The following is a 20,820-nucleotide window of genomic DNA, read 5'->3' as shown; positions in this document are numbered from 1 at the left end:
TTGCTAATCTGTTTTCTGAGTGTCAGGGTCAGAACTGAGGCCATAACAGCAGCATGTGTGTGTGCCTCAAGCAAATATGTCTGAGTGGCTATGGGGCCCCCCTGGAGCCCACCCCCCTTAAAGGCCTGGGCTGGCCTCCAAGAAGGGCACAGGTCCCTCCACACTCCGCAGCGCTGTTAAATTTAGCCAGGCAGGGCGGCCGTCAGCCCATTTGTCCATCTGCCCATCAGCAAGCCTGGATCCTTGGAGGAGAAGGAGAAGGGGGAGAAGGAGGGGAGGGAGGAGGGGGGCAGAGGAGGAAGGGGGGAGGGAGGAGGAGGTGGTAGAGAAGAAGGAGGAGAAGGTGATAGAGGAGAAGGAGCAGGAGGTGGAGGTAATGGAGGAAGAGGAGGAGGAGAAAGAGGAAGAGGAGGAGGAGGAGGGGGAGAAGGAGGAGGGGGAGGAGGAGGAGGAGGAAGAGGAGGAGGAGGAGGAAGGGGAGGAGGAGGAGGGGGAGGAGGCCAAGGTAATGGTATGAAAGGGACAGGCACAGATTGGAGGATGACTGCCTGACTTCCCTCCCTCTCCCCCTCCCCTTTGGCCCTTCCTCCCTTGTTGAGCACCCGCCGCCCTCCTGAGCGTGGTGTGCCAGTGGGGACGTGAGTGGAGTGGGACACAGATGGCTCAGACACAGTGTCAGTGTCCTCCCCACCCCCCTTTGCAAGCAGTTCGTGTCCTGAGCCTGCTCCTCCCAGCGCCATAGGGTCAGCTGGGAAGGCGACGGGCCCTTCTGTCCGGGGTCATGACCGGTCCAAGGGGATGCGACCGCCACAGCTCTGACTCCCAGCATCTCTGGATTTTTTCTTAGGAAAAAAAAACCCCAGGATGTGGTTCTCGCCGGCCCTCTTGGAGATGGCGTCCCGCAGACTGTGGAGCTTGAGATGGGCAGGAACTCGGTGTGGGGTGAGGCGGAGCTATTGGACAGGGTGACTGGCCTGGGGTGCGGGATGGGGCCCCTTGTCGTCCAGAAAGTGGCTCAGCTCAGACAGGCAGCTGGGGTTCCCAGCCCGGGCCTGGCTCCTCGCCCAGAGCAATTTCCCGGCTCCAGGCCTGCCAGGAAGAAGACTCCTATCAGCCTTCAGGCCGAGGCAGCTCGGACGTGGAGGACACAGCGGCTCCGAGGACACCCAGCCTCACCTCCCAGCTTCCATGGAGGGAGCCCGGGGAGCTGCGGGGCAGGCAGCGGGGATTGCAGGCTGGCCTGGAGGCTTTCTTGCTTCCAGCCGGGTCCTTCAGCACAGCCCGGGGTGAGCCTGGGCAACTCCCGTGTCCTCTCTGAGTTCCTTGCTCTTTGCTTCTTGTTCTTAAAATGTGTATTTATTAGCGTTAGAGACGGAGGAAGGCCTGTTTGTGGTTTCACTTATTTATGCGTTCATGGGCCTGGCGGGGAATTGAACCAGCAGCACTTGGGGGCCCAGGGTGATGCCCGGCCAGCCCAGCCACCCCGACCAGGGCAGCTCCACATTCTTCATCTGCATCAGGAGGTGGGGATGAGGAAGGCCTCCGGTTCTAAGGACTCAGAGCTAACGGGGATCCCCCACCCTAACCCAATCCTGGGGGCCCCTGCCTTCAGGGCCTGCACTGGGGTGAAGGGCGGGAGCTGAAGAGGGGCTGCACCCCAAACTCCACAGTGGCCTCAGGCTCTCTGAACTCAGTGTCATCAGGACAAATCCCTGCTGGGAAATCCCGTCATGGTCCCCCTTTCTCAGATAAGGAAGCGGGCTCAGAGAGGACGGGCAAGCCCCCCAAGCCTCCCAGGCAACACGTGGCAGAGCCAGGGATGGTAACCGAGCCCGTTTGATGCCAGGCTTTCTGGCTGGGTCTCAGGGCGCCCATGGCGATGTGCACCAGATGTGGCCCTCGCCTGGCCTGGCCTGGCCCCTGCCCCTGCCCCCCTCTGCTCATCCGGGAGGGGGAGGTGTGGCTGGGGCGGGACCGACGGCGGAAGGGGCCAGGGGTAGAGATGCCAGCCTGACGCTGAGGGTGCCTGGGCCGGGCCGGGCTTGGATGCAGGGACGGGTGGATGGGTAGCCGAGGACAGGGGTCGGGGGTCCTGCTGGGGGCGCAGGAAGTGTCCGGCCGCTGGACCGGAAGGGCCCCTTCCTTGTCTGCGGTCCTGCCTACAGGCCCCGGGGCTGAAGGTGGGGAGGATATTTGGCTCTGGGGCTGGGTCCCCGGTGTGGGGAGGGCTCGGCCTGCAGCCACTCCGCCCAGCCCGGCTCGCGGGGGGCTGACGGCTTATCTGTGCCTTGTGATGGGTGGCCGTGGTTTCCTGCCAGCAGCTTCTGTTTCCGGAGGCCCCGCGGGGCCCGGCGGGCCAGGGCGGAGCCAGCGGGGCAGCGCTGGGCCTGGTGACCCTGCCAGCTCCGCCCCCGTCCATCTTTGGGAATTTATTTGTCCACAGGCTCGGCTGTCCCTCAGTCCATTGCCTGCCAGGGACCCAAAGCTGCGCTGGTCACCCAAGGGTCCTCCCTCCCAGCCCAAGCGCCTGCCGCTGACCTCTGACTCCTGACCTCCGGCCCCACCTGCCCGGCCTGGCCCGGGTCAGGGGCAGGGCAGCCCCTGGACACCGCGGGAGCCGTGGTGGTTGCGCACCCGGGGAGCCGGGGCTGCGCGGGGCCCGGCCCCCGCCCCGGCCGCCATGGCGCGGCGGCTGCAGGACGAGCTGGCCGCCTTCTTCTTCGAGTACGACACGCCCCGCATGGTGCTGGTGCGCAACAAGAAGGTGGGCATCATCTTCCGCCTCATCCAGCTCGTGGTGCTGGTCTACGTGGTCGGGTGAGTCCGGGCCCCTCCCTGCCACCCTCTGTGCCAGGCCTGTGCCCTCTGGGCTCCGGGAGGCCCCCCCACCCCGGGGACCCCCGGGAGCCCCTCGTCCTTTCCACTGGTGGTCATCCTTCCCGACAAACCTGGGGCCGGTGAGACAGAATGGGAGCCAGTGGGAGACACGGAGTGAGGTACAGAGTGGGCCCCCCCCCCCGGCCCCCAGTGCTGGGTCATCTGGGCAACGAGGGCAAACCCGCTGGATTCTGTGGGACAGACTCGCTAGGACCGGTTCCCTGAAGCGAGGTGTGTGTGTGTGTGTGTGTGTGTGTGGCTTCGGGGCCAGGGCCCTCTACCCCAGACCCCACAGCGGAGCCAGGCCATCCTGAGGCAGAGCCACTCCCACCAGCCCGGCCTCAAGGAGAGGCCCCGGGGTATGTGAGAACGCCTGTGCCTGAATGGGGGCATGCCAGGCAAAGGTTGGAGGCCATTCTGGCCCAGGGATGGCAGCTCCTTTCTGGGCCTCTTGGGCCTGTCCATCGTCCCAGGAGTTCAGGGGCAGAAGCAGGGGCAGCCTCCCCTGCAGCCTGGGTGTCCCAGGGACCGTGCATGGCTGTCTTCCCGAAATCAGTCTGGCTGCCCCGGGAGCCAAGGCCAGCTGGCAGGGACTTGCACACATGTGTGCTTGTGTGAACACACGTGTGTGTGTGTGTGGTGTGTGTGTGTGGATGTATGTGTCATACCCAGAGCTTTGTGTGGGTACGTGTGCCCTCATGTGTCAGTGTGTGCCCAATGGGTGTGTCTGCTGGGTGTGTCCCTGGGACCGGGCGCCCACCTGTGCATGCCCCGAGGCTGAGGTGGCTGGGTGCCTGGTGCATGTGCCCCTGATGGGGGTGGGGGGTGGCCATCCTGTCAGTCTTCAGAGGGCTCTGAGGGGAGCTCAGCCCCTGCTGGGGAGTCTGGGGGCTCCTGGCAGCCCCGGCCTGGCTTTGCTGTGTGTCCGGAGGGCCCTGCCCCTCTGGTCTCCGTGTCCCCATGTTTGCTGGGACCAAACCAGGACTGCCGACTGAGCCCAGGAAGCTTAAGAGGCCTGTCCCCCAGGGCCTCTGGCATCCAACAGCCTTCCCTCTGCCCCACCTGACCCCAAGGCCTGAGAGCGGTCAGGTGCAGCCAGGGCTGGCGAAGGCCCACTTCCGGCTCCTAGCTCCTGTTCCCACCAGCTTGGCATCTGCAGTGTCGTCTCAGCTTGTGGGGGAAATCAGGGCTCAGAGAGGAGCAGTGGGGCTTCCTGTGAGAGCTGAGGCCTCCTGACCCCGGGCCCGGCTCTGCCTCTCCGTTCCCACCTCCCAAGGGCCCCTTTCTAACAGGCCCTGACGGCATGCTGCCCGGCACAAGCCGGGCCTGAGCATCCACCGCAGGGAGGAGAGCGGTGGCTTGCCCGCACCTCACCCGGAGGCGGGAGAATGCTGTCCTCTGTGGCCTGTGGCGCCCCCTGTCTGCCAGGGCCCACTGGTGTGACTGTCAGAGGGAAAGGGATGGTCCTCCCACACCCCACACCCCATCCCCGCTGCAGCGTGTGCCTCAAGCCGCCCTCAGTCCTGAACACAGACCTCCAGTGATGGGGCCTCACCACCTCCCTCTCCCCTCCCCCCCTTCCCCCTCCTAAGACAGGCGACTCCGTTTCCAAATAGGTGTGGCCTCCTCAGCATCAGTGAGGCTCAGAGACACTGAGTGACTTAGCCTGGACCTACCTCACGGCTGGAAAGGGCTGAACCAGGACATGAATCCAACTGTGTGCTCCAAAGTCGGCCTTGATATCCTGGAAGGGAAACCCACTCAGGGACAGGGACTGACCACCGAGTCACAGAGCAGAGCAGGGAGGCAGGGTCCCTCCTGCACCCCTCAGCCCCAGCCTCAAGTCCAGAAGTCCAGCCTCCCACCCTTCCACCACCCCTGCTTGGGCTGGGGCTCCTGCTGTCTCTGGCGCCCTCGTCTGGCCAATGCCCGCAGCTGCAGACTGAGGGCTCTGGATTTGGTTTTACTCTCAGTCTTCAATTTCCCAACTGTCCCAGGGAACTGGGGTGGGGAAAACCCTTCTAAAGGCATGCACTGAGGTTCAACGGTTTCTCTCTCCTGAGAAAGGATGGCCTTTCTTTAATCACACACACACACACACACACACACACACACACACACACACCGCTCTCCAAGGCCCCTGTCTGTGTGTGTCTGGTCCTGAGGGTGTTGCAGGAGAAATGCCAGGCTCCGGACACCAGAGACAGTGACACAGCCCCTGTGGGGGATGGGCGGCCACAGAGACAGAGCCAGACAGAGGGACCTTGGAGGACGACCACTCAGATGAAGAGAGAGGCTCTGAGCCTTAGAAACGGGGAGAGTTACTGAGAGGCAGGCAGGGAGGCGGAGGTGCTGAGAAGCGGACCGGGTGCCGAGGTGGGGAAGCCCGGGGCAGGAGGAGGGAGCAGGTGGGCCTGAGGCCCCGATAGGCTGTGCAAAGACTTTTTTTTTTTTTTTGGCTCAAATTTGGTTAATTGGTCGTGGCATTTCTCCTGGGCAGCAATGAGCGCTCCATAACTGGAGGTGTGCAGGCAGAGCGGCTGCCGTCCACGATCTCGCAGGCCCATAAAAGGGTGTGCTGAGACATGTCCCCGCCCGGGGTGTTCTGGTCAAGCGGGGAGAATGATCTTTCCGGGGCACACAGGACAGTCCGAGGGGACTTGTGAATGCTGCTTGGGGAGGGGAGCATGGAAGGCTTCCTGGAGGAGGTGACCCAGTGGTAGAACCAGCCTTCAACTTTTCCTCAGGCGCCCCCTGGGCCTCCTCTCACCTCAGCCCTCACCCCTTCCCTGTGCACCCACAGACAGCTCTTGAGTCAAGCGCTCCTGAGACCTCCAAATGGATCCCAGAGCACACCGGCCAGGGATGAGAGCAGATACAAACCCATCCCGGGAGAAATGTGACTGGAGACATTTCTTTTTTGTTGTTAGTCCTCACCCAAGGACATTTTTTTCTATTGGTTCTTTAGAGAGAGTGGAAGGGAAGGATGGGGGGAGAAAGAGAGAAAGGTGTGAAGAGGCAGCAGTGATGAGGTTGCCTCCTGTACACACCCTGACCCAGGCTGGAATCAGGCCTGCAACCCAGGTACATGCCCTTGACCAGGAATCAAACATGGACCCTTCGGTCCAAGGGCCAACGCTCTAACCACTGAGCAACCCAGCCAGGTCTGAAGACATTTCTGCAGCATCTTTTCCATGCCTGGTGCTGTGTCGGGCTTCCTGGGACGGAGGTGGGGGCAGGACAGGCAGAGGGAGAACAAGGAGATGAACTGGAACTTACGGGTGAAAGGAACTAGCCAGAACTCCTTTGGTTCCTAGAGAGCGAAACGGATCCAGCTGTATGAGTGTAGCTGAGAAGTCGATGCGGGCTTCAGGCCTGCGGGGTCCGCCATGGAGGCCCCAGGGGGAGCAGGCTCTGCCTCTCCCATCCAGGAGGCGAGGCGTTCAGGCTGGTCCCGCCTGGGCTCTCCAGGGAAGCTAGCCAGGACTTGCTCCTTCGGCCCCGGCTCTGCTCCCCTCCGCAGGCTTCAGCCTCAGCCGGCTCTCTGTCCTCCAGGCAGAACGGCCCCCAGCTGACATCCCAGCAGCTTAGCCTCCCCTGGGGCACATCTCCTTCCCAGAGTTCCAGGGCAAGTCCTGGGTCCTCCGCTTCCTGGCCTCGGTTGGGTCATGACCCAACTCAGAAACAATCGTGGTGGCCAAGGGAGCGAATGCCCTGATGGGTGGAGCCCGGCTGAGTGCCCGCCGCATCCCAGCAGGGCTGCTGGGAAGTGTGACAAAGGTCCTGGGGCAGGAAAGGAGCGAGGCCGCCCTGGCCAGTGCGGCTCAGTAGCTAGAGTGTCAGCCGGAGGACTGAAGGGTCTGGGGTTTGATTCCCAGTCAAGGGCACCTACCTCAGCTGCAGGTTCAATCCCTGGCCCCAGTTGGGGTGTGATCAGGAAGCAGGAGGCAACCAATCGATGTTTCTCTTTCTCCTCTCCTCTCCTCTCCTCTCCTCTCCTCTCCTCTCCTCTCCTCTCCTCTCCTCTCCTCTCCTCCCCTCTCTCTCGTCCTATCTCCCTTTCATTCTCTCTAAAAAATTAATGGAAAAAATACCCTCAGGTAAGGATTAAAAATAATAATAATAAAGAAATGAGCCAAGGGAGAGGAAATGGGGCCACTGGCTCAGGCCTCTGAACCCGGCTGAGCAGTGTGGGCTTTCTCCCGCCAGCACCTTTCTCTGGACGGGGAAGGCCTGGGGTGGGCAGGTGCTGGGACCGGGTGGAGGCCAGAGGCAGGACAGCTGTGAAGAGGCAGCAGTGATGAGAGGATGAGGCCAAGGCAGAGGCAGTGAGTGTGGACAACAGGTCATCACCCTGGCAGGCCCCACACCAGGGTGGCCACACTCAGCTCCTGCCCCTCGCTGCTGCATGGGGCATGTGCCCAGCACGGCCAGAGTTTCTGCCTTCTTAGGAGCAGTGGGAAACTGGAACTTACAGGTGAAAGGAGCCTCTTTGTTTTCGGAGGTTGGAAACTCATTCAAAAAATTAAAAACAAATTATCAGCGTGACTTGCTTGTCGACTGCATGCTGATCAGCCTCTGAACCCCAGCACGGGCCCCAGCTCTGAACTCAGCTCCTTCCCGGCTCAGAGTCTGCTCTGCCCCACAGCTCCTGTGAGGTCTGGTCAGCTCCTGCCTGTGGCTGAGCTACACCCTGCCCTCCCAGCCCACAGCCAGAGCTGCCCATCTCCTCCCAGCTCCTCCCAGCTCCTCCCAGCTCCTCCCAGCTCCCACAGCAAACCCCTCGGGCCCTTAGGGGAAAGCCAGGGGCGGCCCGGAGAGACCAGAGAATGGGCATGAAGGACAGGAAGGCAGGAGGATGATGCCTGGGTTTTTGGGCCTGGAGACGGGGCACCAGAGGAGCAAGTTCTGTGGACGCATGAGGCATTCTGGTTGGTCCTGTTGAATTTTTACTTTGAGATATAACTCACATGCTATCACATTCACCATTTTAAACTCTACCATTTGGTGGGTTTTAGCGTAGTCACCAGTTTGTGCAGCCATCACCACGATCTAATTCAGACATGTTCGCTATTCAACCTCCCCCTACCCCCACCCCTGTGCCCCTCAGCAACCACTCCCCTCCCCTCCCACGCCCCTTGCCTACCCTGGACCTTCTCCAGAAGTGCAGTCATACCATGCGTGGTCTTTTGTGCTGGCTCTCCCGCCTCGTGCACCCTCTGTGAGGTCCGGCGGGTTGTAGGGTGAGTCGGTACTCCTTCCCGCTGTGGCTCGGTGCCATGCACCCGCGTTGTTTATCCACTCGTTGGGTCAAGGACATCTGGGTTGTTTCCCCTTTGTTTCCCGTGAAGAACGCTGCTGTGAACATTCGTGTGCGTGTTTTCGCCTGGCCATATGTTGTCAGGATACCTATAAATGGAACCGCTGGGTCAGGTGGAAATTCCATGTCGACCTTTACGAGGGAAAGCTGACTTTTCCAGAGGGTCGGCTTAGGTCGGAGGACTCTGCGGGGTGTCTGGGGTGGGGCCGGGGCAGAGGGGAGGGATGTGTGCCGCCCAGCAGGGAGTGCAGGCTTTTGGGTTGCTTTGTTCACGTCTGCATGTTTAGTGCCCAGAGAAGTGCTTGGCACAGAGCAGGGCAGGGGTGGGGGTCCTTCCTCCTGCCGAGGGCCGTGTGGACATTGACAGCATCATTCGGGGGCCATGCAGATTTATCAGTGCAAAAACTAGCCTGCTATAATGGGTCAGACATTGATTAGCTCGCCCCTAATGCCGTGGCAGGGCCAGACAAAATGATTTACCGGCCTTACACGGCCCGAGGGCCTGAGATTCCATGTCCGTCCCCCCCACTCCCCCACCCCGTAATAGGGGCTCGGCTTGATAAGTAAATATTTGTCGAATGACAAATGAATGCATGGCATTGCATTTTGGGAGAGAGTAAACAAGTGGAGGCGGGAACCCTGGGGCACGATGGGTCTGTGAGAGCTCGCAGGGGACTCTGCCTGGGCTGGGGGTGGAGGCCAGGCCGATGGGGCAGGTGGACATTTAAAGAATGAGTGAAGGAAGAGGGGACCGTGAAGACGGGAGACTGGCTTGCTGTGTGCCCGTGCCTGCTAACTCATCGAACGGAACTCACGGGGATCCCCAAACAATCAAACAACCACCCCCTCAAGCGTGGCCGGGCCCTGCTTGTGTTTGCTGAATGAACCGTCTCGGTGGGAGGTGTCACCACCCCCGTTTTACCGAGGAAGCCGGGGCTCAGAGAGGGTCCGTCTGCGGCCAGAAGCCACGCAGCGGCGAGTGGCAGAGCTGGTGCCGGAACCTCGGCCTCCAGGCCGTTCCCACGTGCAGCCTCTCCCATGAGCGGCCCCCGGAGGAGAGAGGCAGGGTGTTGCTGAGCATGAGATGGAACAGGAAAGAGGACTTCTGGGAGGGGAGGAGCTTCAAAAACTGCCGGAGTTTTGGGCATGAGGTGCCCATGGCTTCCCAGAGTGGAGACAGCGAGGCTGGGTGTGGGTTTGGCACCGAGGTCCTTCTGCTCTCAGAACTGAGATCACAGGTACCAGGTTTTATCTTTCCCATTGACCCCCAGGACTGACGGCCCCAGGGCATAAAACCAAGAGTGTCTGCACCAGCCCCGTCGTCGTGCAGCCTCCTGTGCTTCTGCTTCCTCCCCCAGCCCCGCACTTCTGGCTCCTGGCCACACCCGACGCTCAGCGGAGGGGCAGAGTCCCGGGCTGCGGGCCCTGAGCCTGGGGCTCCCTCTGACTCTGGGGAGATGCTCCCCGGGCCTCCATTTTCTCATCTATGTTGTAAGGAGGTGGCGTGGGGCAAAGAGAGAAATGCTGCTGGACACTGGGGGTCGGGGTGCCCAGAGAGAGGCCAGTGGGCACAAAGCCAGAGGCCATCCTGAAAGAAGCAGTCAGAGGAGGGCGGGGCCTAGGTGATGGAGGCAGTGAGACCGGTTCAGGACACGGAATTGGGGGGCTTTGTCATGTCCCTGTTGCCTCCTGGGACCTGCAGGGGGCAGCAGTGACCCTGCTTGGGCATGGGGTGGGGGAGGAGGGATTGGCTCCAGGGCCTGGCAGGGCGAGGGGCCTGCAGCGAGAGGAATGGACTATGGGAGGAGAGAGGAGGTCGTTGGTGGGCTGCCTTCCTGCAGCCTGGACCAGGGAGCCAGCTCCTAGAGAGCTAGCAGTGACCCTGGGACCAGGAGGCCTGGAGAATTCCGTTACCGGGCACAGGAGAGGGGCTTGGAGCTCTGCTTGGGCAGGCAGACAGAGGGTAGAGTGATAGAGTGAGGGGTGAAGGGGGCTTAAATAGACCTGCCCATAGGTGCGCTCACAGATTTGTCCTGGGGATACGAAGCCACAAACTCTGATGGGCACCATGGACACCACACACACACACACACACACACAGACAGACACACAGACACACACACACACACACACAGACACACACACACAGACAGACACACACGCACACACACACAGACACACACACACACACACACACAGACACACACACACACACACACACAGACACACACAGACACACAGACACACACACACACACACAGACACACACACACAGACAGACACACACACACACACACACAGACACACACACACAGACACACACACACACACACACACAGACAGACACACACACACACACACACAGACACACACACAGACACACACACAGACACACACACACAGACACACACATACACACACACGTGTACAGGAATCTGAGGAAGAGAACCACGCTCCGGACACAAGTGTTTCCAGGACTGTCGGTTGTAAGATACAGAAGCCAAAACCAAACTGGTTTACCTAAAGGAAGGGGATTTATTAGCTCATTTATAATAATAAAAGCGTAATATGCTGATTAGACCGGACGTCCTTCTGGATGAAGCCGGGGCTGCGGGGGAAGCCCTGGTCCGGGGGGCCGGAGGGAAGCCGAGTAAGGAAGGCCTGTGCTTGCACCCGGATTTTGTGCTTCGGGCCTCTGGGCAACTGAAAAACCCAGAGGTAGATGGCTCATGCTTTAGGTATGGCTGGGTCCAGGTGCTAAGACAACCTGGTAGGGGTCTGCCACCCCCCACCATCTCCTGGCCTGGCTTTCTCTACGTTGGCTTCATGCTCACGCTTGCTCTGTGAGGCAGCAGAGATAACTCACCACAGTTTGCTCTTGGAGCCTCCTTGCTTAGCAGAGAGGATCTTTCCCCCAATAATTCCCAGGAAAACCCTGGCCTCCCTGCTGGCACTCCCAGGGCATGTGCTCATCCTTAGACCCATCGCCGTTGCTAGGGTGACGGAACATGGATTGGCATGTGCCTACCCCCGGGGCTAAGAGGGAGGTGGGCCCCGCAGAACCTTCCGGATTGAAAGTGGAGAATGCATAGGGAGAGAAGGCAGGATTCCCCAGGAAAGCTGGGCGGCCTCCAGCCCGAGCCCCTCCCACGAGGTCCGGCGTCACGCTCTGCTGTCTCTGTGGGAGGACCTCAGGGAGGAAGGAGAACTCTCATGAGGACTGGGGTTCAAGATGCTTGGCCTTCAGGCACCAGCAAATTCTGCTCTTGGAAAAGGACCTGACAGAGTCCTTCAGTGGCTCTCCTCCCGGGAATAAGTGTTTTCAGAATGAAAAGAATGGTGGAACTTCAAAAAAAAAAAAATGCATCTTTTTTAAAAATATATTTTTATTGATTTCAGAGAGGAAGGGAGAGGGAGAGAGAGAGAGAGAACCATCAATAATGAGAGAATCATTGATCAGCTGCCTCCCGCACACCTCACACTGGGGATTGAGCAACCCAAGATGTGCCCTCCTGGTTCATAGGTTGACGCTCAACCACTGGGCCCTGCCGGCCATCTTGAGAGGCCAAGGGAAAGGCCTCGGCCTGTCCAGCTGGTGCCAGCTCATGCCATCCTCGAGCGACCCCTTTGCCCCGCTCTCCGCAGGTGGGTCTTTGTCTATGAGAAGGGCTACCAGACCTCGAGTGGCCTCATCAGCAGCGTGTCTGTGAAACTCAAGGGTCTGGCCATGACGCAGCTCCCGGGCCTGGGCCCCCAGGTCTGGGACGTGGCTGACTACGTCTTCCCAGCCCAGGTGAGCTGGGTCCGTCCAGGGATGCTCCTTCCGCCCAGAAGTCCTGGCTCAGAGCTGGGCTGGGCTCCCTCTCCCCCCCCCACCTCCCTCCTATTCCCCCCCCCCCCCCCCCGTGGGACCATCAGCTCCCACCTTGCTTGGGCTTCCATGTCCCTAATGTGGATGCCGGGCACACGCAGCCTGCTCCTCTCACCGCACGCTGACTCGGGGGTGGGGGCGGGGGCAGTATGGAGGATTGTGCTGCGTGTGGTGTGGGCGCTGGGAGCTCTGGGCGGTGCTTGGTTCTTGGGGCCGTTCTCCCAGCTCCGAGCCCTGCCGCTCCCTTCCAGGGCGACAGCTCCTTCGTGGTCATGACCAATTTCATCGTGACCCCCCACCAGGCCCAAGGCCACTGTGCAGAGGTGAGGCGGCCGACCACCCCCCTCCTTCGCCCCAAGGGGAAGGTCACTGGGAAGAGGAGGGGAAGCTGGGGGGCTCCCTGCGGGGGAGGGGGGCCGCAGTGGGGTGGGGGGTCTCAGGCACAGGTTCACACAGAGGAACAGGCCGCCTTTGACCCTGCCGGGGCTCCCCTCCCAGCTGCGTGCCCCGCAGGATGCTGAGCCTCTGTGCCGGCCCAACCCCAAGCCCCCACCTCCCACCCCTGCCAGCTGGCATCAGCAGCTGGGCCTGAGCCCGGAGGGGGATGGAGGCCATCAGCCAGGGTCACCCCAATGGTACCTTTGACGCTGCCCCACGCCCTCCCTAGGGCCCCGGGGGTGGGAGGGGCCCTTCTCAGGACCCCAGCCCAGGGGCCTGGAGCCAGTAGCTCTCCCCTCCCCCAGCATCCGGAAGTGGGCGTGTGCACGAACGACAGTAACTGCACGTCAGGGAAGGTGGAAAGGAAGGCCCAGGGTAAGGAGCCTCCTCCAGCCCCTCCTCAGCCCCTTCCAGCTCCAGGCTGCCCCCACCAGGCCGCCCTTTCCGCCGTCCCCCCTCCGCCATCCTGCCCTGGGCCTGACCTGTCCCAGACTCCGCCGCACTCCTGTCCTCGGGCTTCTGCTTTGGGGAGCCTCATCCAGGGGGAGTCCTTGGGAGGGAGCCGGGGGGGGGGGGGTCTCCCCTGCCCCCAGCTGCACCCAGGACTTTCTCCCTTCCTCCAGGCATCCGCACAGGCAAGTGCGTGGCCTTCAATAACACCGTGAAGACCTGTGAGATCTTTGGCTGGTGCCCCGTGGAAGTGGATGACAGCATCCCACGGTAACGCCCGCTCCTTCCAGGGAGCTGGGAGCCCAGACAGAGGGGATCTGTACCCTTCAGAGGACCAGCCTCCCCCCCCCCCCTTCCAACCCTCCCCTCTCTCCATCTGTGCAGCCCAGGCCAAAGACTCCCTTGGCCCCTGGTCAGAGGGCCTGAGAGTCCATCATTCCAGCACCCACCCCACCCCAAAGCCATGGGAGGGTGCACCCCCCCCACACACACACACACCTTGCTAAGCTCTGCTGGGCGCTGGGGGTGCTGCTGGGGAGGGGTGGTGAGTAGGTGTGGTCTCCTTCAGCCCCGCCCTTCTCCGAGAGGCTGAGAACTTCACGCTCTTCATCAAGAACAGCATCAGCTTCCCGCGCTTCCAGGTCAACAGGTGCGTGGGAGAGAGGGGGGCGGGCAGGGGGCTCCAGGAGGCTGCGTCTGCCGGCCTCGGCCACCTGGCACCCCTGCCCCTGCCGCTTCCTCTCCGGGCCCCCGGGGTGGCAGGGGCCTTTCCTGGGCCCACGAGGGGTCCGCGGGGCTTCGGGGAGCGGTGGGCACCTCCCAGCTGGCACTGTGCTGCTGCCAACGCCCTCTGCCTCGTAGGCGCAACCTGGTGGAGGAGGTGAATGCCACCTACATGAAGGACTGCTCCTACCACAAGACCTCCCACCCGCTGTGCCCCATCTTCCACCTCGGCTACGTGGCGCGCGAGTCGGGCCAGAGCTTCAGCACGCTGGCCGAGAAGGTACTGTGCCAGGCGAGCGGGGAGGGCTGGGCCCGGGATCGGCCAGCCAATGGAGGCTTCTCGGGCCCAGTTAACCCGCCCCCAGCCCCCTGTGTGGGATGCGGATGGTGGCTTATCCTCTAATGCCGGGAGGCAGGGTCAGGCCTGTCTCCTCAGCGGGGCCTGGTGTGGGGTGGCACCGAGGAGGCACCCAGAATGAACGGGCTTGGGCAGATGTGGACATCGGGGTGTCTGCTGAGGTCCCGCTGTTTTTAAAATAGCAGATAAAAGCAGCTTGAGCCGGGACCGGTTTGGCTCAATGGATAGAGCGTCGGCTTGGGGACTGAAGGGTCCCGGGTTCGATTCCGGTCAAGGGCATGTACCTTGGTTGCGGGCATATCTCCAGTAGGGGGTGTGCAAGAGGCAGCTGATCGATGACTCTCTCTCATCGATGTTTCTAACTCTCTATCTCTCTCCCTTCCTCTCTGTATAAAATCAATAAAATATATTTAAAAAAAAAAAAAAAAAAAAAAGCAGCTTGTCCGAAACTGGTTTGGCTCAGTGGATAGAGCGTCGGCCTGCGGACTGAAGGGTCCCCGGTTCGATTCCGGTCAAGGGCATGTACCTTGGTTGTGAGCACGTCCCCAGTAGGGGGTGTGCAAGAGGCAGCTGATTGATGACTCTCTCTCATCGATGTTTCTAACTCTCTATCCCTCTCTCTTCCTCTCTAAAAAATCAATAAAATATATTTTTTTAAAAAGCAGCTCGAATCCCACGGCCCGTGGCCCTGGGAGACCCTGGGAATTCCAGAGGGCCAGCTCCCCACCGACCCCTGGCTCTGAGAAGCATGAGGAAGAGCCGGTCCCGTGGGAAACTGGGGGAACTGCTGTGCAAAGGCCCCAAAGTGGGGGAGACTCCGTGTGTTCTAGAAAAGCTGGAGGGTGGTGGGTGGGAGGCGGGGCCAGAGAGGGTGACAGGCCTCACACGGAAGCCGTTTCTCAGCATCTCTTGCCAAGCCCGGGCACGCTCCCTCTTCAAGAGGCAGCGTCCCGCCCCCAACCCCCAGGGCTGAGCGCCGTGTCCCCGCAGGGCGGCGTCATCGGCATCACCATCGACTGGAACTGCGACCTGGACTGGCATGTGCGGCACTGCAAGCCCGTCTACCAGTTCCACGGGCTCTACGAGGAGAAGAACCTGTCTCAGGGCTTCAACTTCAGGTGCCTGCCCGCCCCCCTCCCCCACCGGGCACGTCCCTGGGGGTCCTGAGGGCGTTTCTGTTCCCAGATCCAAGCAAGTGTCCCCAGGAGGGGGGCCCAGGAGCCCGGGGAGCTCCCGTCATCGGGGGGTGACCACGCAGGGAGCCAGCAGGGAGCAAGACCTTGGAGGCCTGAGCCCTGCCCTGCTCTTGGTTCCCTGGGAGGCCCCCTGGGCAGGACCGGCTGGGGAAGTGGCTGCCTGCGGAGCCAGGGGGAGGGGAGAGTACAGCATTCCTGGCCCGAGGCCCGGGGTCCCCCTCTCTATAATGTGGGGGGGACTATCCTCATGGGCCCCGAAGGCCCTGCATCCCTGATGCTCTGGGAGCTCCCCACCGAGGATGCTTCTCCATCATCCCCGCTGCAACCTCCCTTCTCCCCCAGGTTTGCCAGGTACTTCGTGGAGAACGGGACCAACCACCGGCACCTCTTCAAGGTGTTTGGGATTCGCTTCGACATCCTCGTGGACGGCAAGGTGAGTGGCGGACAGCGTGAGGGACAGCCAGGACACACTCCGGGCCCTGGGAGAGCCGGCTGGGCCTCTGTGGTTCCAGGCAACTGGAGGTGGTGGGCGGCCTTCGGCAGTCCTCCCAATAGCATATGGGTGGGCGCGGTTGACGGTGGCCTTCGGCTGTGACCACACCTCCCGCACTGTCTCCCTGAGTCCAGCTAGGCAGAGCCAAGGTCAACCCCAGGCCTCTGACCAGCCTCTGAGCCGCCATGTAGAGGCAGACCCTGGGCAGCAGGCAGTGGGCCAGCGGACAGCGGAAGGGACACTGCCTTGACCCCAGGCCTGGCCTTAGGGCTTCTGAGAAAAGACCTTTCCACCTGGGCCCCTGCTGACTGCTAACCCTTCTCCCCCTCCCCCCATCCCGGATCTCCCACCAGGCTGGGAAGTTTGACATCATCCCCACAATGACTACCATCGGCTCTGGGATTGGCATCTTCGGGGTGGTAAGTGCTGGGGACATGGGGTCACTGTGCTGGGGTCAGATCCCCTCTTCCACATCTCAGTGGCAGCAACAAGTCACTCACCCCACAACTTGACTGTAATTGTCCATCTTTACTGAGCCCCCCCCCCCTCGCCAGACACACAATGTGTCTGAAGAAACTGAGGCCCACAGTGGGCAGGACCCAGGGGGGTGGGCAGTCTGGGCTCCCTGAGGGGCTTCAGGGCCTCACCCCCTCCAGAACCCGGTCTGGATAGGACAGGATTGGTCAGGGCCTCACCCCCTCCAGAACCCGGTCTGGATAGGACAGGATTGGTCAGGGCCTCACCCCCTCCAGAACCCGGTCTGGATAGGACAGGATTGGTCAGGGCCTCACCCCCTCCAGGACCCGGTCTGGATAGGACAGGATTGGGTCAGGGCCTCACAGACAGTAGGGATTCCCATGCTCTAGCCACCGCCTTCCTGCCCCCAGGCCACGGTTCTCTGTGACCTGCTGCTGCTCCACATCCTGCCCAAGAGGCACTACTACAAGCAGAAGAAGTTCAAGTACGCGGAGGACATGGGGCCAGAGGCGGTAAGAGGTGCCTCCCCTCCCCCCGAGTCAGGCCCTTCAGAGGCCTCGGCCCCTAAGTCTGCGGTGGGGAGGCAGCCGCTCCCCTGAGGCTGACTTTCCCCCCCCCCTCTCTCCCCCAATCTCCCCCACACAGCGGGAGCGGGACCCCGCGGCCACCAGCTCCACCCTGGGCCTGCAGGAGAACATGAGGACCTCCTGACCTCGGCCCCGCTCCTGACTGGACGCAGCCTGAGGCTTCAGGGGGGCCGTGGTGGGGCCCCAGCCAGGGTAGAGGGGTCTCCCCTGCCCTCCCAGCCAGAAAGACACCCGTGTGCCGGCAGCTCAGGGTGGACCCGGGAGAGACCTGCGCAGCTCTGAGCTCTGGCTCCACCTCTGCACCCCGCCGAGCACACCCCACCCAGCCCCAGCCTCTCCGGGCGCGGAGGGGGTGCGGGCGCTGGGTGGCCCTCGCACACTTCCCAGCTGGAGCTTCGTGCTTCCCTCTCTGGGTCCACATCCCCCTCTCTAGGCCTGTGCTCTCCCGTACGACACACACTAGCCACAGTGACTATTGAAATTTAAATCAATGAACATGGAATAAAATAAAGAGCAGTTCCTCAGACCAGCCACATTATAACCATCAAGGAGACCCGGGCTGTGGCTGCCGAGTGAGAGTACAGACATTTCAGCACCACAGAGAGTTCTCTAGGACCGCCTGGTTCTCCGTGGGGAGCTTAGCCACCTGGCAGGCCCCTGGGCCATCCCAGAGCCCCCCCCCCCCGCACCAGTATCTCCAAGGCGAGCAAACTCCCCAGGCCGTTTTAAGGACCTTCGCTTAAAAGGTTCCTGATCAGGCATCAGACGTAGCCTGGGCCCGCATCACCTGGCAGGTACCGGTAGCGAGCAGGTGTGTGGTGTGCTCACAAGCCCCCAGTGCGCCGTGCACACGCCTTCCTGTGCACACTCACCTGGATGCACACCCGCTTCTGCCCACACTGTGTATTGGAACAGCTTGGGCCTTGCAAACACAACCATCTGATCACACCCGCATCCCCAGGCACAGACACCTGGTCCATACTGTGTCCCCTCCGCCCCACGCGTGTCAGGCCAGGACAGCCCTTCAGCCATGAACCCTTACTCAGCTACCTCTGGCCCGGTGGGAGCCTTGGCCAAACTCTGGGCTCCCTGCCCGAGGCCCAGCCCCAGCCCCCAAGGCCTGCCCGGCTCTGTCTGAACACGAGGTCTGGGGAAAGCGCGGGTGAGTACAATAAAAGGAATGAGGACGAACCTCTGCCTCTGTACTTTCTTCTCAGCCCTCTCTGAAACCCATCCGTGCACTGTGGGTGGAGCTGGGTGACCTCTGAGGTCCTTCTGGGTCTGTCGGTGGGCAGTGGTGAGCTGATGCTTTGCCCTGAGACCAGCAGGGTCAGTGCTGGGGGTTAGCTCCCCTCTGTTCAAGGGCCACTGTCCTGGCACAGCCCTGAACATCAGAGCTCTCCCCAACCCCGCACAAGCCCCTCCCATGCGCAGGAGGCCTGGCACTGTGACAAGCAGAGAACCAGGCTCAGGAGGGGACTCATGAAAGCAGAGGTGAGGAGGGGGCTGGCTGCCTCAGGAGGGAGGGCTGAGGGAACCCCAACGAGGGGAGGAAGGTCATGAGTGAAGGTCATGAGTGTGGAAGGATTCTCCAGGGCCCTGCTGTGGGCATGGCCACTAGTCTGAACTTAGAACCACGCAGGGTCTCTGGGAACCCCATCACCATGCTTTGTCTAGATCCGTGCCGTCCAACAGGCCAATACAGTGGTCACCAACCCATGTGGCCATTGAGGACTTAAAATGTGGCCAGTGCAACCAAGGAACGGAATGTTTTATTTTATCCACTTTTAATGAATTGAAATCACCACACATGGCTAGTGGCTACCACATTGGACAGTCTAGCCGATTGGCCTTCTGCTCTCTTCCCCAGCCAGGGACCATACGTCAGAGTTTGTAACACAGGAACTCGGTCTTCTTTCCTCTCTTCCTTCTCCAGCCCTCCCTGCTTCTGCACCTCCTGCCCCCTTCCCTCCCAGATGAGTAGAGGATTCCAATTTTGTACCCAACCCAATCCAGAGACCTCCCAGCAGAGGCCCCCTCTCCCCTCTCACTCCTGCACTTGCTCCCCTCTTGTGCCTCCTCCCTCCCATGGCCCATGTTCCCCTGCAGCTAGCTCCGCCTGCCCCTTCACTGCTACCTTTCCAGAAAGACCAGTTTCCCCTGTCCCACCCTCCGAGGTTGGCCTCCAGTCCCCGCCCCCACTTCTCCGAGATGCCCTTGCCAAGTTACCAGCAGCACCTTGGTTGCCAAATCCAAGTAGACACTTAGCTGTCTCCTACAAGGCCTGTCTGCCTCTGATACTGTTGAGCAAGTCCTCCTTTATCAAAAGATTTCCTTCCAGCAGCTCCTAGGACTCACCCTCTCCTGACTTTCCAGTAAGCTTGGTGTGCAGGGTAAGTACAGGTTTCAACTGCAGCTCTGGCCTGGGTCACTGTGTGCCCTTGGGCAGGTTGCTTAACACCCCGAGCCTCCTCTGCCTGTGTGTCAGGGACAATAATAGCCCTTACTCAGGTTGGGATAAGATAAGATGTGAACGTGCCTAGCACAGAGCCTGGCACACTAGTAATGCCCTATCTTCTCTTTCAATAGTGGAATCGCCTAGTTGTCCCCAGATATCTGTTCTCTCTACAGGGATACAGCACGGATCTGGAGATTTTGTGGCTGCCTAGAATGAAAGCTGCATTTCCCAACCTCCTCTTGCAGCTGGGTCTGGTCATGTAACTAAGTTTCAGCTAATGAAATAAATGTGAGAGTGTCAAGTGACACCTTCTGGGAACTTTTCTGAAAAGCAGCTGGTGCAAACCCTTTACCCTCTTCTTCCTCATCCTTGTCTTCATCCCACTGCCTGGAACATACGTGTGATGGCTGGAGCTCTAGCCACCATCCTGAGCCATGAAGACGAGTGTCATGCCCAGAGGTTGCTGGAGCAGTGAGTGGAAGGAGCCACGTCTGGAAGCCTGTGGAGCACATCGGACTTACCAGCTCAGGACTGTCTTCCCTGAGGTTCTTCTGTGGGATGTCTGTTCCCTAAGTCAAAACTCGTTCAGAATCTTTCCTCCTTCAAAGTGAATGTTCTGGCCCTCGCTGGTTTGGCTCAGTGGATAGAAAGTCAGCCTGCGGACTGATGGGTCCCAGGTTTGATTCCTGTCAAGGGTACATGGCTGGGCTGCGGGCTTGATCCCCAGTAGATGGCATGCACGAGGCAGCTGATCAGTGATTCTCATTGCTGATGTTTCTATCTCTCCCTCTCCCTTCCTCTATGAAATTATATATATATATATATATATATATATATATATATATATATATATTTTAAGTGAATATTCTGTCCTTGGACCTTGCTTTATTTGCTCTGCGTTATCTCACCTTTACCCATTGCTCTACTTACAGCTATGGATCCTTTTGGACAACTTCCAAAGCTGTCTGCTGGCCCAACCCTCTTTCCTGAACTCCAAACCCACACATCCCTCCCCCTAATTATCATACCTAATTAGTTATTCACTTAACAAACATCTTTTGAGTGCTGCCTGAATCAGGCACAGCCCGCCCCCCCCCCCCCCGCCCCCCATGAAGCTCCCAGTCCAAATGGGGAACAGGCAGATAAACAGATGCTCATACAAGGAAGTCCCTCGCAGGGGCTGGTAACCCACACTGGGCCCTGGGCGGTGAGGAGGTCAGAGGAAAGGGTTCCAGACAGAGGGGTATTGAAATGAGGTAGGCAGATGGTTAGGACAGGTCATGGAGCGCTTGGTTGAACCTATTGGGATATTGGTGAGCCATGGGCAATTCCTAAGCGGGAGCTGACGAGCTGGATTTGTGTTTCTGAGAGGTCTCTGGCTGCCAGGTAGAGAAAGGCTCCTGGGATGGGGCGGTAAGACTGGACGGGGGTGGGAGGCTAATGAGGATGCTGCTTGCAGCAATCCGGGTAGGTGCAAAGCGATGGTGGCCTGAGCTGAGGGAGGGGCAGAGAGGTGGGGAGAAGTGGCTGGGTTCCAGGGCCACTTAAGAGGCAGCATGGGCAGGGCTTGGT

At 60.5% G+C, this 20,820-nt stretch overlaps 1 protein-coding gene across 2 annotated transcripts; it reads left to right on the top strand.

The window, feature by feature from the left end:
- Nucleotides 1–1,193: 1,193 nt before the first annotated feature.
- Nucleotides 1,194–19,158, top strand: P2RX1 (purinergic receptor P2X 1). Of its 2 annotated transcripts, XM_084862986.1 has the most exons (13): nucleotides 1,194–1,286; nucleotides 2,444–2,817; nucleotides 11,843–11,990; nucleotides 12,320–12,391; nucleotides 12,812–12,881; nucleotides 13,130–13,226; nucleotides 13,525–13,605; nucleotides 13,818–13,959; nucleotides 15,028–15,155; nucleotides 15,576–15,666; nucleotides 16,080–16,145; nucleotides 16,614–16,715; nucleotides 16,849–19,158. In XM_084862986.1, the coding sequence occupies exons 2-13, from the start codon at nucleotides 2,681–2,683 to the stop codon at nucleotides 16,912–16,914; spliced, it is 1,200 nt and encodes a 399-aa protein (XP_084719112.1). In that variant the 5' UTR covers nucleotides 1,194–1,286; nucleotides 2,444–2,680; the 3' UTR covers nucleotides 16,915–19,158. The 2 variants fall into 2 exon arrangements, with proteins under 2 accessions (XP_084719112.1, XP_084719111.1); XM_084862985.1 differs by lacking the exon at nucleotides 1,194–1,286 and having other exon boundaries at nucleotides 2,369–2,817; nucleotides 16,614–16,722.
- Nucleotides 19,159–20,820: the final 1,662 nt, after the last annotated feature.

Source organism: Pipistrellus hanaki (assembly GCF_964339955.1).
Source record: "Pipistrellus hanaki genome assembly, chromosome: 16".
NCBI lineage: Eukaryota > Metazoa > Chordata > Mammalia > Chiroptera > Vespertilionidae > Pipistrellus > Pipistrellus hanaki.
Note: the sequence above shows the minus strand (reverse complement) of the source record. Positions and strands in the feature narration are given on the sequence as shown.

What these genes read in the sequence shown, in the direction of transcription:
- P2RX1 (XM_084862985.1), top strand. Translation starts at nt 2,681, where the DNA reads ATGGCGCGGCGGCTGCAGGACGAGCTGGCCGCCTTCTTCTTCGAGTAC. An exon ending in TCTCAGGGCTTCAACTTCAG is followed by an intron (nt 15,156 to 15,575) that starts GTGCCTGCCCGC and finishes CTTCTCCCCCAG; the next exon opens with GTTTGCCAGGTACTTCGTGG. An exon ending in GGGGCCAGAGGCGGTAAGAG is followed by an intron (nt 16,723 to 16,848) that starts GTGCCTCCCCTC and finishes TCCCCCACACAG; the next exon opens with CGGGAGCGGGACCCCGCGGC.